General features: G+C 37.1%; 1 protein-coding gene across 1 annotated transcript in view; it reads left to right on the forward strand.

Annotated features, from left to right (window-relative positions):
* ACSS3 (acyl-CoA synthetase short chain family member 3) overlaps nucleotides 1-14,804 on the forward strand; it is a 161,131-nt gene that overhangs the window by 25,187 nt on the left and 121,140 nt on the right. Inside the window, exon 2 of the mRNA XM_032296849.1 lies at nucleotides 3,174-3,318. Coding sequence (XP_032152740.1) covers nucleotides 3,174-3,318 — 145 coding nt within the window. The remainder of the gene's footprint in view (nucleotides 1-3,173; nucleotides 3,319-14,804) is intronic.

A 14,804-nucleotide genomic window follows, 5' to 3' on the forward strand; every position in this document is an offset into this window, starting at 1 on the left:
GCGGTGGTCAAGTGAAGGACAGCCGCAGAACTAGAAGCTGACTGAATTCAAGGAACTGCAAACTTTGTAATTCAGTACACCTGGAGTTGTGAAGTTGGATGAGTGGAAATGAAACAAAGTAGATCAATGGGTTTCGAATGTTGTCTAGAGCAGGGGTCAGCAACCCTAGGGTCATGGACTGGTATCAGTCCATTGCTGGTTAGGAACTGGGCCACACAGCAGGAGGTGAGCGGCAGGAGAGTGGGCAAAGCTTCATCTGTATTTATAGCTGCTCCCCATCGCTCAGATTACTGCCTGAGCTCCAACTCCTGTCAGATCAGGGGTGGCGTTAAATTCTCATAGGAGTGCAAGCTCTATTGTGAACTGCACATGTGAGGGATTTAGGTTGCATGCTCCTTATGGGTAGCTAATGCCTGATGATGTGTCACTGTTTTCCATCAACCCAAGATGGAACTGTCTAGTTACAGGAAAACAAGCTCAGGGCTCCCATTGATTCTATATAATAGTGAGTTGTGTAATTATTTCATTATATGTTACAATGTAGTAATAATAGAAATAAAGTGCACAATAGATTTAATGCACTTGAATCATCCTGAAACCATCCCCTTTTCCCACCCCGGTCCATGGAAAAATTGTCCTTCATAAAACCAATCCCTGATGCCAAAAAGGTTGGGGACCACTAATCCAGAAATATATAGTTTCTATATTGAACTTTATAGAAACATATTAAATGATTTTGAGCACCGTTTGAAATACTTTCATGGACATATTAATATTGACATTGAGCAAAGCCATTATAGCAGCATAGGGAAATGGCTTGAGTGAATGGGGTCAAGTCTAAAACAGGGAGATTAATTAGGATGTAGTCATTGTAATCAATGAGAGAACCAAACCATTATAGAGACAATAAAGGCAGATGTGACATTACATATAAAAGAATATGGAGAGTGATAGTACAAATCTGACTTTGGAGTTTCTAATTCAGGCCACTGGATGCAACATATTTCCTTGAAATATAGAAAACAGGAGGAGGAGCAGGTTTGTAGTTGGGATGGAAGTGGGGTGAAATGAGTATAGTATTAGGCATGTTACTCTTTTTAAGTAAAGATGTCTGTCAGACTCTCAGCTATAAGGTATGGAGCTCAGAAAAGAAGGTTAGGGTTGGAGATAAAGGTGGAAGTTGAAACCAGAAGAGTATAGACTTCACCCATGGAGAAACTGTTGTGTGAGCAAAGGGATGCATATGGAACGTGAGATATCACAGCCAATAAAAGATGAAGAAAACAAGATTCCACAAACATACTGAAAAAGAACCAGCAAAGAAGTAGAAGAATAATGCAAATAAATGACAAAGTGAATTCTGTAGAATTGAGGGAAGCCCCTTTTTTGGGTAAAATATCATGAACATAATTGAATATTGATCACAAAGAATAGTAGAAGTCATAAAGGAAAAGAGAATGATGTTATCAAGAAGTATTCTAGCAAGTAAATAGTTCCCCTGTCAGAATTTTTTTTTTTTTTTTTTCAGGAAGAAAGACACAGATTTCGTGGGAAATTCTATAAAACATCTTTCCTTATTTCTACCACAGAATGACAACTTTACCTTTTAGTGTGTTAGATACTGATGGCTACAATTATACTGTATAACCAGGAACCAGAAAAATCTCTGTAGCACAAACTATTTGGAGTTTATTTCCATGTATTTGCAGGTTGTCAAGGCATCAGCTGATCTAAGTTGGGGGTGTTTGGGAGCATTGCTTGAATACATGAATCTAGCTGAGGTGGGCTCCCTGCTGCTTTTGGCCTCTGTTTCCACCTGCAGATGTTCATTCTTGGTGCCATGTTGAGGAGGGAGGAGTTATACCCTGGGAGACTGTTCCTGGAGAAGGTAGTGGTGCAGAAGAGCTAGCCTCTGCTTACATCATGTCTGCTGACTTTGCATGAGCCAAAGCAAGTACATGAATGAGCCCCAAATCAAGAGACATAGTTTCCACCCATGGAGGAAGGGTCAAGGGGAAGAGACAAAATACTTTTACTAAAAGTAGGGCATTGGGAAGAGGTACTGTTTTTGAACAAACATGAGATCAATCACATAGGAAATCAGAATCATGATATTAATTACTTCTGTGCTAGCTGTAGGTAGTCAAATTCGCTAGTATTGAAATACATAGGACCATTTGACCCTGATTAAATGATTCTTCCTCCTGCTGCTTTCTGTGGCTATTATTTTTTAGTGCTGCCACTATCTCTATAGCTACTTTTAATCCACTGCTTCATTTCACACAGGGCTCTTTAAGCAAATACCTGAAAGTGATACTCAGCTATTTAAAAAGAGCGTTTCTTCTTGCTTCAATATACTTTACTGTTATTTTGCATTGTTACAGTATTTGGTAGTCTGACTTTGGAAGAAATGGACCATTACTATACTTGCATATTTTATTCTAATCCCCATTTTACTAAAAACGTGGTGTATGTAAAGCTTTTTCTTTTGGAAAAATGAGTTATATTTCCTTAAACAGTTATTCCATGTATCTACATGATGTCTGTGTTTTCAAAGGAAAACACTGATCAATTAAGAGATGAAGAGCACTGAATTGCAAAGGTTTATAAAAATATTTTATATGAATGTCCCTTCTTTGTTCAAATTGTGAAGCATTTCAAATGTGCAGAAAGATTATCTATTCTTTGTGAAATTGAAGGCATCACATTTAACTGAAATAAAAAATACATATAGCTCTTTCAGAGAAGAAAAGAATTTTTCAGTAAGTTGTTCTATTTGTAGCAGGCACCAAAACTTCAGACATCTGCCATTTGCCCTTTCACAATCCCCAGTGCCTCTCACTACACTTACATACAATTTATTTCATCTGGGTAAAAAGGGCGACTTTTGTGATGTCTACTCTAGTTTTATTCTAAGCAATAAAATCCACAAAGTCATCAGCTGGAAGTGTGAGATGTATATATATGAGACATCAAAATACATATTTATTAAAATAAAAAAGTACACTGTGTGCCATCTTAAATATCTAGCTTACAGATGTCATTACCTGACATAGAATGCACCAGGAAACATTGTTTCAAGGCCAGCTCTACCAAACAAGAAATATAACTTAGTTAAGTGACAATATATTTTCAAAGCAATCATTCATTTTTACTTTTCAATTATTTTTCAGGTTTGTGGAAGGAATGCTTAACATTTGTTACAATGCCATTGATCGTCACATTGAAAATGGTAAAGGGGATAAGATTGCCATCATCTATGACAGTCCTGTTACAAACACTAAAGCAGCGTTTACCTATAAAGAAGTTCTGGAGCAGGTAATGTCATAAACTTTTATATATATTGGAAGTCATATAGAAATCAAATAGCATACATTCTCATTGTAGAGCCTTGAATTCTCTTAATGCATTGAAATATGTTGCCATGTTTCTCTTTTGATATGCACTGGAAATGAATACAGGGGTGTTAACTCATGTAGACAGTTTTTATAGCCTTCAGTTTATGTTTTACAGTGCTAAATGATGCTGATTTTATAGGGAGAGAATGGCAAATTCTGAGAATGTGTCAATCTTCCCCTGATCTTGGCTCTTCATTCACATTACCATCACCTTTAGCTCCTCTCCAGATCTTGTATTTTTGAAAGAGTCCCCTGTCTTCCCTGTCACCAGACTCTGCTCATGTTAGATGACCACCAGAGTGTTCTTCCTAAGAAACAACATGTTTCTCTCTATGACACTTAAAAATGTATTTCTTAAAAAATGCTGTTATCCAGAGAATAAAATCCAGATTGCTGTGGTGTCTAAGATGCTTTGGAATCTGGTCATAGCATTCCTTCCAACCTTCATTTTCCAAAATTCTTGGCCATGGACACAACCCTTTTTTTCACCCTGGATGTTCTCCTTTAGACACTCCCAGGCCTTTGTATATGTTCTTTGAATATATTTCATTCCTTTGGCTTATTTGCTCTTTTGAATTCTTTCCCATTTGTGTAGTTCTTAGGTGGACCGTGACATTAAGAGATGAGTTATTTTTCTCTTTTATTAACATTAGGGTAGAAATAAGGTTTCAGAAGTAATTATAAAAAGTATTTGGGAATTGTGAACTGTGGGAAAGTTATTCAAACTGTGGAACTTTACTTATATATGATTTAAAGAGAGGTAATGGTGTAAGGCAGGGTTTCTCAACTTTGGCACTATCGATATTTTGGATCAGAAAATATTTTGTCATGGGTGTTGCCATGTACATGGCACGATATTTACTAGCATTTCTGCCTCCTTGATGCTGATAACACACCCCCACCTCCCTGAGTTGCAGTGTCTGCATTCATGGCTAATGTCTGCTGAGTGGCAAGTTTGCCACTGGTTGAGAAGCAGAAGTTGAGCAGAGTCTGTCATGCTAGGGTTTGGAAGCATTTGCTTTGAAATGAAGGCTTTTAAAATTGCATTCTCTCCTTTTGCTTTTTGAACCCATTTAAGGATTCCATTCCATTTTTAGAAAGTTTCGTCAACTCTCCCTGACTCTTTGAAATTATATTCATTTGCATCAAGAAGTTGTTATTTTGACTTGCAAGAAATTTCAAGAAAGGCACTTAGACAAAACCATTACCTTTCCAGTCCTGAGTTCCTGCAAATAAGAGAGAAAAGCTTACACCAGCTTGCTTAGTGGTTATCAGCCTGGTTGTAGCAACAAATTCCAACATCAGCTGATTTAAACATAAAAAAAGAACTTACAAAAAAGGAATATTGAAGAGCCAGGCTTAGAAAAATGGTACACCCTAAGGGAGAAAGAGCAGTGATGAGGAGTTAAGAAGAACTCACAAATTGTCCAGTAACTTGACTCACTGCCTTGAGTCAATCTTCTAGGTTGAAAGACAGAGTAGGAAAATCCATTGTGCTGACCTCCTATGGATTCCAGTGGGGATGGCACCAGGTTTAAGAGGTCAAAGAAGAGACCCAGAGCCAGCATACAAGACATGGAGTTTTACTCGGGCCTTACATACAGGGGAAAGTCCACTGGTGGCAGGCTGGGCAGAAGAACAGCACAACTTGCCAAAAGCATGCAGTTTCTTTCTTTCTTTCTTTCTTTCTTTTTTTTTTTAAGATGGGGTTTCACCATGATGGCCAGGCTGGTCTTGAACTCCTGACCTCCGGTGATCCACCCACCTCGGCCTCCCAAAGTGCTAGGATTACAAACGTGAGCCACCACGCCCGGCCAAGCATGCAGTTCCTATAGCATCTTCACTTAGCATGATTGCTGTGACAGTCTCCACCTGGCAACTTTCACGGAACCTAAAACAAAGGGCCTTGATCCTGGACTGGATAGAGCTGAGATATTCCTCAAAAATAAGGAATGGATTTGTGGATTGGCCACTTCTGGATTTGTATTCTTTAGCTCAGAACTCTGAGCACATTCAGGTGTGACTGCCATACAGGGTCTTTCTCAGGGTATGGTCAAGTCAAGTCATCACTGTCAGGGCGTCTACCATATAGCACCTAGTTGGCCAAACTTAGGTGAGTTGCCTAAACAACTAGTCAAGCCAGAGCATTCAGGCAAGAAAAAGAAATAAAGGGTATTCAAATAGGGAAGGATGAAGTCAAATTGTCTCTATTTGCAGACGACATGATTGTATATCTAGAAGACTCCATCGTCTCAGCCCAAAATCTTCTGTAACTGGTAAGCAACCTCAGCAAAGTCTCAGGATACAAAATCAATGTGCAGAAATCACAAGCATTCCTATACACCAATAACAGTCTTAAAGAGGGCCAAATCAAGAACGAACTGCTATTCACAATTGCTACAAAGAATAAAATACCTAGGAATACAACTAACAAGGAACATAAAGGACTTCTTCAAGGAGAACTACAAACCACTGCTCAACGAAATAAGAGAGGACACAAACAGATGGAGAAACATTCCATGTTCTTGGTTAGGAAGAATCAATATCTTGAAAATGGCCATACTGCCCAAAGTAATTTACAGATTCAATGCTATCCCCATCAAGCTACCAATGACCTTCTTCGCAGAACTGGAAAAAAAACCACCTTAAACTTCATATGGAACCAAAAGAGAGCCCACATAGCCAAGTAAATTCTAAGCAAAAAGAACAAAGCAGGAGGCATCACATTACCGGACTTCAAACTATACTACAAGGCTACAGTAATCAAAACAGCATGGTAGTGGTACCAAAACAGAGATATAGACCAATGGAACAGAACAGAGGCCTCATAAACAGTGCAACATATCTACAGCCACTTGATCTTTGACAAACCTGACAAAAACAAGCAATAGGGAAAGGAGTCCCTGTTTAATAAATGGTGTTGGAAAAACTGGCTAGCCATGTGCAGAAAGCAGAAACTGGACCCCTTCCTGACACCTTACGCTAAAATTGACTCCGGATGGATTAAAGACTTAAACATAAGACCTAACACCATAATAACCCTAAAAGAAAATCTAGGCAAAACCATTCAGGACATAGGCATAGGCAAGGACTTCATGACCAAAACACCAAAAGCATTGGCAACAAAAGCCAAAATAGACAAATGGGATCTAATTAAACTCCACAGCTTCTGCACAGCAAAAGAAACAGTCATTAGAGTGAATCGGCAACCAACAGAATGGGAAAAAGTTTTTGCAGTCTACCCATCTGAAAAAGGGCTGATATCCAGAATTTACAAAGAACTAAAACAGATCTACTAGAAAAAAGCAAACAAGCCCATTCAAAAGTGGGTGAAGGATATGAACAGACACTTTACAAAAGAAGACATACATGAGGCCAACAAACATATGAAAAAATGCTCATCATCACCAGTCATTAGAGAAATGCAAATCAAAACTACATTGAGATACCATCTCACACCAGTTAGAATGGCGATCATTAAAAAACCTGTAGACAACAGATGCTGGAGAGGATGTGGAGAAATAGGAACACTTTTACACTGTTGGTGGGAGTATAAATTAGTTCAACCGTTGTGGAACAGTGTGGTGATTCCTTAAGGACCTAGAAATAGAAATTCCATTTGATCCAGCAATCCCATTACTGGGTATATGTCCAAAGGATGATAAATCATTCTACTATAAGGACACATGCACACGAATGTTCATTGCAGCGCTGTTTACAATAGCAAAGACCTGGAACCAACCCAAATGCCTATCGATGATAGACTGGACAGGGAAAATGTGGCACATATACACCATGGAATATTATGCAGCCAAAAACGATGAGTTCGTGTCCTTTGTAGGGACATGGATGAATCTGGAAACCATCATTCTCAGCAAACTGACACAAGAACAGAAAATCAAACACCCCATGTTCTCACTCATAGGCGGGTGTTGAACAATGAGAACGCATGGACACAGGGAGGGGAGCATCACACACTGGGTTCTGTTGGGGGGAAATAGGGGAGGGACAGCGGGGGGTGGAGAGTTGGGGAGAGATAGCATGGGGAGAAATGCCAGATATAGGTGAAGGGGGTAAGGTAGCAAATCACACTGCCAGGTGTGTACCTATGCAACAATCTTGCATGTTCTTCACATGTACCCCAAAACTGGGGCCCTGTCTCCCTCTAGGATGCAAACAAGGGGAATTTCGGTCTAGTAAGAATGGAGTTCAACTGCTGGGCAGTGCAAGACAAAAAATAATAATGCTGCAAATATGTTGTTTGGTATTTTTTTTCAGTCTGTAACTGAAAACTATTTTTGTGTAAGTATTCAGAGACAGATCTCACATTGGGAGTAAGAAAGGCCCTCTGTTACCAAATGAGCTTGTTATTCTTATGAGGCTATGTTCTATTATAAGAGATAATGTTGATTTCCTGAAAACCTATTAAAATCTATGTTTTGTTTTAGGATTGCATTTTCAGCTTTTAGAAGATGTTTAATCTATGATTAAAAATTGTGTCTGTGATTTTGGCATATTGCTGCATTCTCGTGACTATACTGGCAAATTTTTATTAGTATACAAATATGTAAGTTTATTTACATATTGTAAAAATAGTACCTATATTCACATATTGAAGTTAATACATAAACATCTGAGTCAAGGAGAAAGCTTTAGGGAAACATAAGACAAGTTGTTGCCATTCTCATTTTCTGTTGGTTTTCAATTAATTACATAAGTGCATATGACAATTATACATTTATGTTTTGCTTAGAAGCTTTTCTGCTAAGTCATCTTGATTTTCTAATATTGAGTGTGGACTTTCAAACCCTTTCAGTGTTTGTGCTGGTTCCCTGGTTTCAGTTTAGCCTGACATCAAAATACATAAAAGGATTGTTTTTCTCACCTGCTGACAGCCTCTGATTCCCCAGGCTTTTCTTCTCTAAGGTACTAAAGGAAGAACTGTTAGGAAAGAGAGAGAAGCATTGTGTGCTGCTTTGATTACCTGCTTCTGATTCCCTGTGGCCTTTATTTTGCTAGGTAGAGAAGACAGAGAAAGAAAGCTTTAATGGGTTAATGCATTGAGAACAAACATAGAGAAGTGCCTTTGTACGTTACTTGTTTTCCTCTCCCATGTTTCATTTCTACCACAAGTTTCTGACTAGATAATACTTGATTCAGTTAGTTTGTGTTTCTTATTTAATTAGTGAGCCAACACATTTTAGGCTACCTTGTCTTAGTAACATGGAAGATTTGAAAATTTTAAAGAATTATTTAGAAGCACAGGTTTTCTACAACTATCATCTTTTCTATAGATCTGAGAATATTTTAAATATCCCTTTATTAAGGATTTTGTACAGAGATTTGGACATAGTTCAAGATCCATCATTCATTCAATAAATATTTGTTTTGTATGCCAAATCCTGATAGAAATAAGATATACAAAATAAATGAACCAGTTTCTTATTGTCAAGGAGATTTAAAAAAAAACATGCAAACAGGCAATCTCAATATAACCGAATAAGGGTCATGATAGGGCTTAATGTTATATTCTGTAGGAACACATGTCAAGGCAGCCAAGTTAACCACAGGTAAATAGAATCTAGGGAGATTTCTGGAAGAATCAATGCCTAAAATTATCCTGATTGTCTACCCTCTGCTTGAAATAATTTTTCCTCCAGATATCTTATGGTCTATGTTACCTGAATGTTCTGTTCTCAGTGAGATATTTTCTGGCCATATTAAATATAAATGTTCCTTTCCACACCACTTCATAAATTTATTTTTTCACTTTCTTTTTAAATTTAACATTGATTACTCAGTATCATTCCTTATATTTTATTTATCTGCCTTCTTTAGTGTCATTTTCTCTTCTAGAATGTAAGTTCCATAAGGGCAGTGACTTTTTATTTGCAGAAAAGTCCCTTATATGTAGTGAATAGTTGTTGAATAAAGAATGATACAGTGAAAGAATGAATAAATGAAATACTTTTTGAAATTTCTAAGTGAATCTACCTTCGTTTATTGCAGAAACGTCTTAGATTTAAATTATATTAGTAATGGAATTGGCTACTTTCCAAGTAAATTCCAATTCTATCTGTGAAGGATTTTAACTTATTTACATTCAGCTTGCTAGTTCAAGATGAATGCATCCTGCTTGGATTTCCCACACTTATAACTCAGAAGATCTGCATTATGGAAGACATGTATGTTTTCATTGTATCCTTGCTCTTGTTAGCTCTTTTCAAGTTAGTTGTTGCCATATTAAGCCTCAGTGAAATAAGTTATGTGTGAGAGTCTATTTATATGTGTATGTATATCATATATATATGATATATATATGATATATATGATATATGATATATCATATATATATATGGAGAGAGAGAAAGAGAGCACAAGTCATTTTAAAGTATCACCGTATTTATTTTGACCACTAATTTTGTTTTGAATTTACTTCTGTGTGTGGTAAGTGTGCTCTATTTTTTATTTCAACAATTAAGAATTTTTATGTATTCACTAAATAAGAATGTGACCCCTGAAGGGCACTTGAGCAATTTTCATGAATACATGTATACTGGGAAAATTGACAAAACCAATTGTGTACTAAATTTTCCTGATTTAATTCAAACTGTAAGTGCCTATTATCTTAACTAAAGGTAACTTTTTGAAATATAATTATGGCAGTAGTTGTAATTATAAAGGTCAAATAATTTAAGGAGAAAATTAGTCTGAAATCAAGGGCCATGTCCCATGATAATTCATTCTCCCAACCCCTGCCCTCTGGGATATTTTCTTCAAAGTCTGTATTCCATCTATTCAGACATATGTCAGAGTAAGATAATCTGACATTTCTTCATCTGTCATATCAGTATTGCCTTAAGAAAACACTTACGACACAAAAACCAGGACATGCAGAAATTCAGCCCTGTCGATGGTTGTTTTGTTCAGGGGAAAGGATGCAGCAGCTTGCATTCTTTGTTTTCGTGCCTTAAATTTCCTAAATAAACAATAAAAACTTCATTTATAGTATAGCCAGTGCCACTAAAAAGTGTATCTCTGTAAGTTAAATTACCTTTCCATGCTTGGTAAATAGGAGAATGATGCTAGTATGAGATAGAAGTTGTAGTCGTTCATGCATTTTTTTCCTAGGATGAAATTTTTTGAACTTTTACTAATATATACGTTCATATAGGAGAACAGATCACAAAAATAAATTTTGTTAGATTTTCACAAACAGAATAAATCCATATAAGCAGATAAGCAGAGTATTTCCAGGCCCCTAGAAGCCCTTGTTATGTCGCTGTTTAGTCATTTCTTAGCCCCCACATGATTGCTATTCAGACATTTGAAGGTTTACCTGCTTTTGAGCTTTATACAAATTGAATAATACAGTGTACTCTTTTGTGTCTGGATTTTTTCACTCAACTTTCTGTTGAGTTCCACTCATTTCATTGCAAGAGGTTGTAGTTTGGTTATTTGGGTAATGTCTGGTTTGGGGCTATTATAAATAATGTTGCTACGAATATGTTTGTAGGCAAATTTCATTGCCAATATTTATGCATTTGTGTTGGTCATGTGCTTAGGAGTAAGATGAATTGTTCATAGGCTATGCACACATTGGACATGAGTAGATAGTGCCAAACAGTTTTCCAGAGTTGCTGTACTAATTTATATTCCTATCTGCAGTGTATGAGAATGCCAGCTGTCATTGGTGTTGACAGTTACAGACCTTTCCAGTTTTGCCCTTTATGGTGAATGTGTAATGGTATTGCATTGTGATTTAAATTATTTTCCCCTAATGACAAATGAAGGTGAATTTCTTATCCTGTGCTTAATGGTCATTTGTCTTTTATTTTATTTCATTTTATTTTATGTTTGCAGAGATGATATCTCGCTGTATTTCAGGCTGGTCTCAAACTCCTGGGCTTAAGCAAGCCTTCTGCCTCAGCCTCCCAAAGTGTTGGAATTATAGGTGTGAGCCTCCAGAAGTTTGAGAATTACAGGAGACTGATGATGAGAAGAGAATGGTAGAAAGTGAGGTTAGGGTAGTATCCAGGAGTCGGATCACGTAGAACCTTGCAGGGCATGGTCAGACTGTATCTGATTCTAAGGATGATGGGAAGGTCCATATTGTCAAAGAAATCACTTTGGCATCTCTGAAGATGAAGTGACTGTAGTGAGTAAGATTGGAAACAGGGAGATGACAAAAGAATAGGCACCCCATAACTTAAATCCCCTTAGAACAGCAGTATTTATTTGCATGTGGGAAATGAAGGGATGGGATAGATAGTCTGCACCATGAGATTCTGGAAGCTATTCTGCATATGTGCCTGGTCTTGGATCCCTGGTTACATCCAGTGTGTTTGAAAGACATCTGATTGAGCCTATTTTACAGCCATTACCTGTAAATGCCCTGCTTCCCTTCCATGCTTTCAGGTCTTTTGTGACCATTCTAGGAAATTGTTTCTGTATAATTTTCAACTAGAATTCTGGGAAAAGAAGATTATCTGTTGTTGTACTTTAGTTCTCTTTCTTTTACACACACACATATACTTTAAAGATGATTTTCATCATTAAACATTTACTTAATAATTGATACACTATTCCCCATTCACCTAAATTTTTAAATGTTTGGTCAAAGGCTAAGCTGCTAAAATAAGGATGTACAGTAATATAGTGGCTTAAATTTTTTGAAAAATGTATTTCTCTTACATAATAATCTAAAGATGATGAGGTTTAGTTTAACATGACCCAGGATTATTAAATCTTATTGCACCTTCATCTTCTAGCTCATTGCCTTCATCTGGATCATTGAAGCTGAGTCAAAGATATGTATGACTCAACTCTTGGGAAAGTGGAAGAGGATGTAGAGGAATGGGCATGCTATTTTAATATCCACACAGAGAAATATCATATATGCCTTCCACACACATCCCATTTGCCCATCAGCTGCTAGGAAGGCTGGAAAAAGTAGTGTAGTTGGAGGGATCTTGATGGGGAGCTAGGAGTTCCTGCCACAAATACTCTTTCATTTCACAGGTAAAATAAATATCAGATCTTACATGTAAATAATTGTAACCTGTTCCAGGGAAATAAATAATTGCAGAAAATGAAGTCTCGTAGGTGGCACGCTAGAGATTAAGAACAAAGGCTTCTTCAGTGATGTATTCCTCAGACACATACTAAATTCTTATTGTGTATTATTTATTGGATTAGACAGTGGGGTCATAAAGATGAAGTAAAACATGATTCTTGAATTTAAGGAGTTTATAGTTTGCCCAGTGAGAAATACACAAAAGCTATTGAATGTAGTGTGACAATGTAACAACAAAGCTTCCTACATTTTTAGCACGGACCAACCTGGCGACAGTAGTTAAGAGAAGGCTTCACTGTGGAAGTGATGTAGAAGTTGGGTCATGTAATAAAAATAGAAGCGTGTGCCCCATACATATGTAACCTTTCCACAGGTGTTCCTTGAAGGTCTGAAGAACATTTATCCAGGAGGTGGATTTAACATAGCTAAAAATGAAGATGCGCACCCCGAGGACAAAACTGACCGCTTTTGTTGGCTTAAGTTCTAGGCCAACAAGACCAATTAAGTAGGAAACAATAAAGAAAGATCGTTGGTGAATAAAGGAAGAAGACAGAGGAGAGAGGCAAAGTTTAGGAGGAAGAGAATAGAATAAAAGTGTCCTTACAAGTGAGGTGAGGAGAACTGGTCACAATGAACACTTGTACCTGTTATATAGCAGGGTAAGGACAACTGAATGCATCAAAAACTTTCTGTTTCTGACCTTTAAAAATTAACATATGAAACTATAAAATCATGTGACCTAGCATAATTTCCATAACAGGTAGAGGATAAAGCTAACTAACTTAAATTGAAGGACACTGAGTGGCTAAAGTGATGGAAATTAATATTTTAGAACCACATTTTGAGTATATAAGACAAAGTATTTTTCATGTAAGATTTTTTGAAATAGATTAATATGTAGCTGTGAAAAATGACGCCACTAAATTAATTTATTTGGAAGTTTTATGCTAACATTTGTGCACTGTGTAGCTATATGTAATAGTTCAGTAAAATGAATTTGAATAAATCAATAAATGTTGCATTCAGTAGAATTACTGTCAAGATTAGAGACATTGGAGATATTGATTGTTGATTTTCTCATGCCATACTTGATTTAAAAGCATTTCATTTCCATTACAAAGTTGAATAATATGAGGTTTATCATGTATAGGTTTTATGGGAAATTTGATATATTTAAGAATATTTATCATGAATTCTTCGCACATATGATCTGTGTTTGCTTTGTTTATTAGTTACTAGCGTATGCATTGTATTTGTGAATTTTTCTTTTTTTAATTGCATTTTAGGTTTTGGGGTACATGTGAAGAACATGCAATATTGTTGCATAGGTACACACATGGCAGTGTGATTTGCTGCCTTCCTCCCCTTCACCTATATCTGGCATTTCTCCCCATGCTATCTCTCCCCGCCTCCCCACACCCCCGTCCCTCCCACCTTTCCCTCCAACAGACCCCAGTGTGCAGTGCTCCCCTCCCTGTGTCCATGTGTTCTCATTGTTCAACACCCGCCTATGAGTGAGAACATGTGGTGTTTGATTTTCTGCTCTTGTGTCAGTTTGCTGAGAATGATGGTTTCCAGGTTCATCCATGTCCTTACAAAGGACACAAACTCATCGTTTTTGATGGCTGCATAATATTCCATGGTGTATGTGTGCCACATTTTCCCTGTCCAGTCTATCATCGATAGGCATTTGGGTTGGTTCCAGGTCTTTGCTATTGTAAACAGTGCTGCAATGAACATTCGTGTGCATGTGTCCTTATAGTAGAATGATTTATCATCCTTTGGACATATACCCAGTAATGGGATTGCTGGGTCAAATGGAATTTCTATTTCTAGGTCCTTAAGGAATCACCACACTGTTCCACAATGGTTGAACTAATTTATACTCCCACCAACAGTGTAAAAGTGTTCCTATTTCTCCACATCCTCTCCAGCATCTGTTGTCTACAGATTTTTTAATGATCGCCATTCTAACTGGTGTGAGATGGTATCTCAATGTAGTTTTGATTTGCATTTCTCTAATGACTGGTGATGATGAGCATTTTTTCATATGTTTGTTGGCCTCATGTATGTCTTCTTTTGTAAAGTGTCTGTTCATATCCTTCACCCACTTTTGAATGGGCTTGTTTGCTTTTTTCTAGTAGATCTGTTTTAGTTCTTTGTAAATTCTGGATATCAGCCCTTTTTCAGATGGGTAGACTGCAAAAACTTTTTCCCATTCTGTTGGTTGCCGATTCACTCTAATGACTGTTTCTTTTGCCGTGCAGAAGCTGTGGAGTTTAATTAGGTCCCATTTGTCTATTTTGGCTTTTGTTGCCAATGCTTTTGGT

This window comes from Sapajus apella, unplaced genomic scaffold, assembly GCF_009761245.1.
Source record: "Sapajus apella isolate SASKATOON/1434 unplaced genomic scaffold, GSC_monkey_1.0 scaffold2, whole genome shotgun sequence".
In the NCBI taxonomy this organism is placed as follows: Eukaryota; Metazoa; Chordata; class Mammalia; order Primates; family Cebidae; genus Sapajus; species Sapajus apella.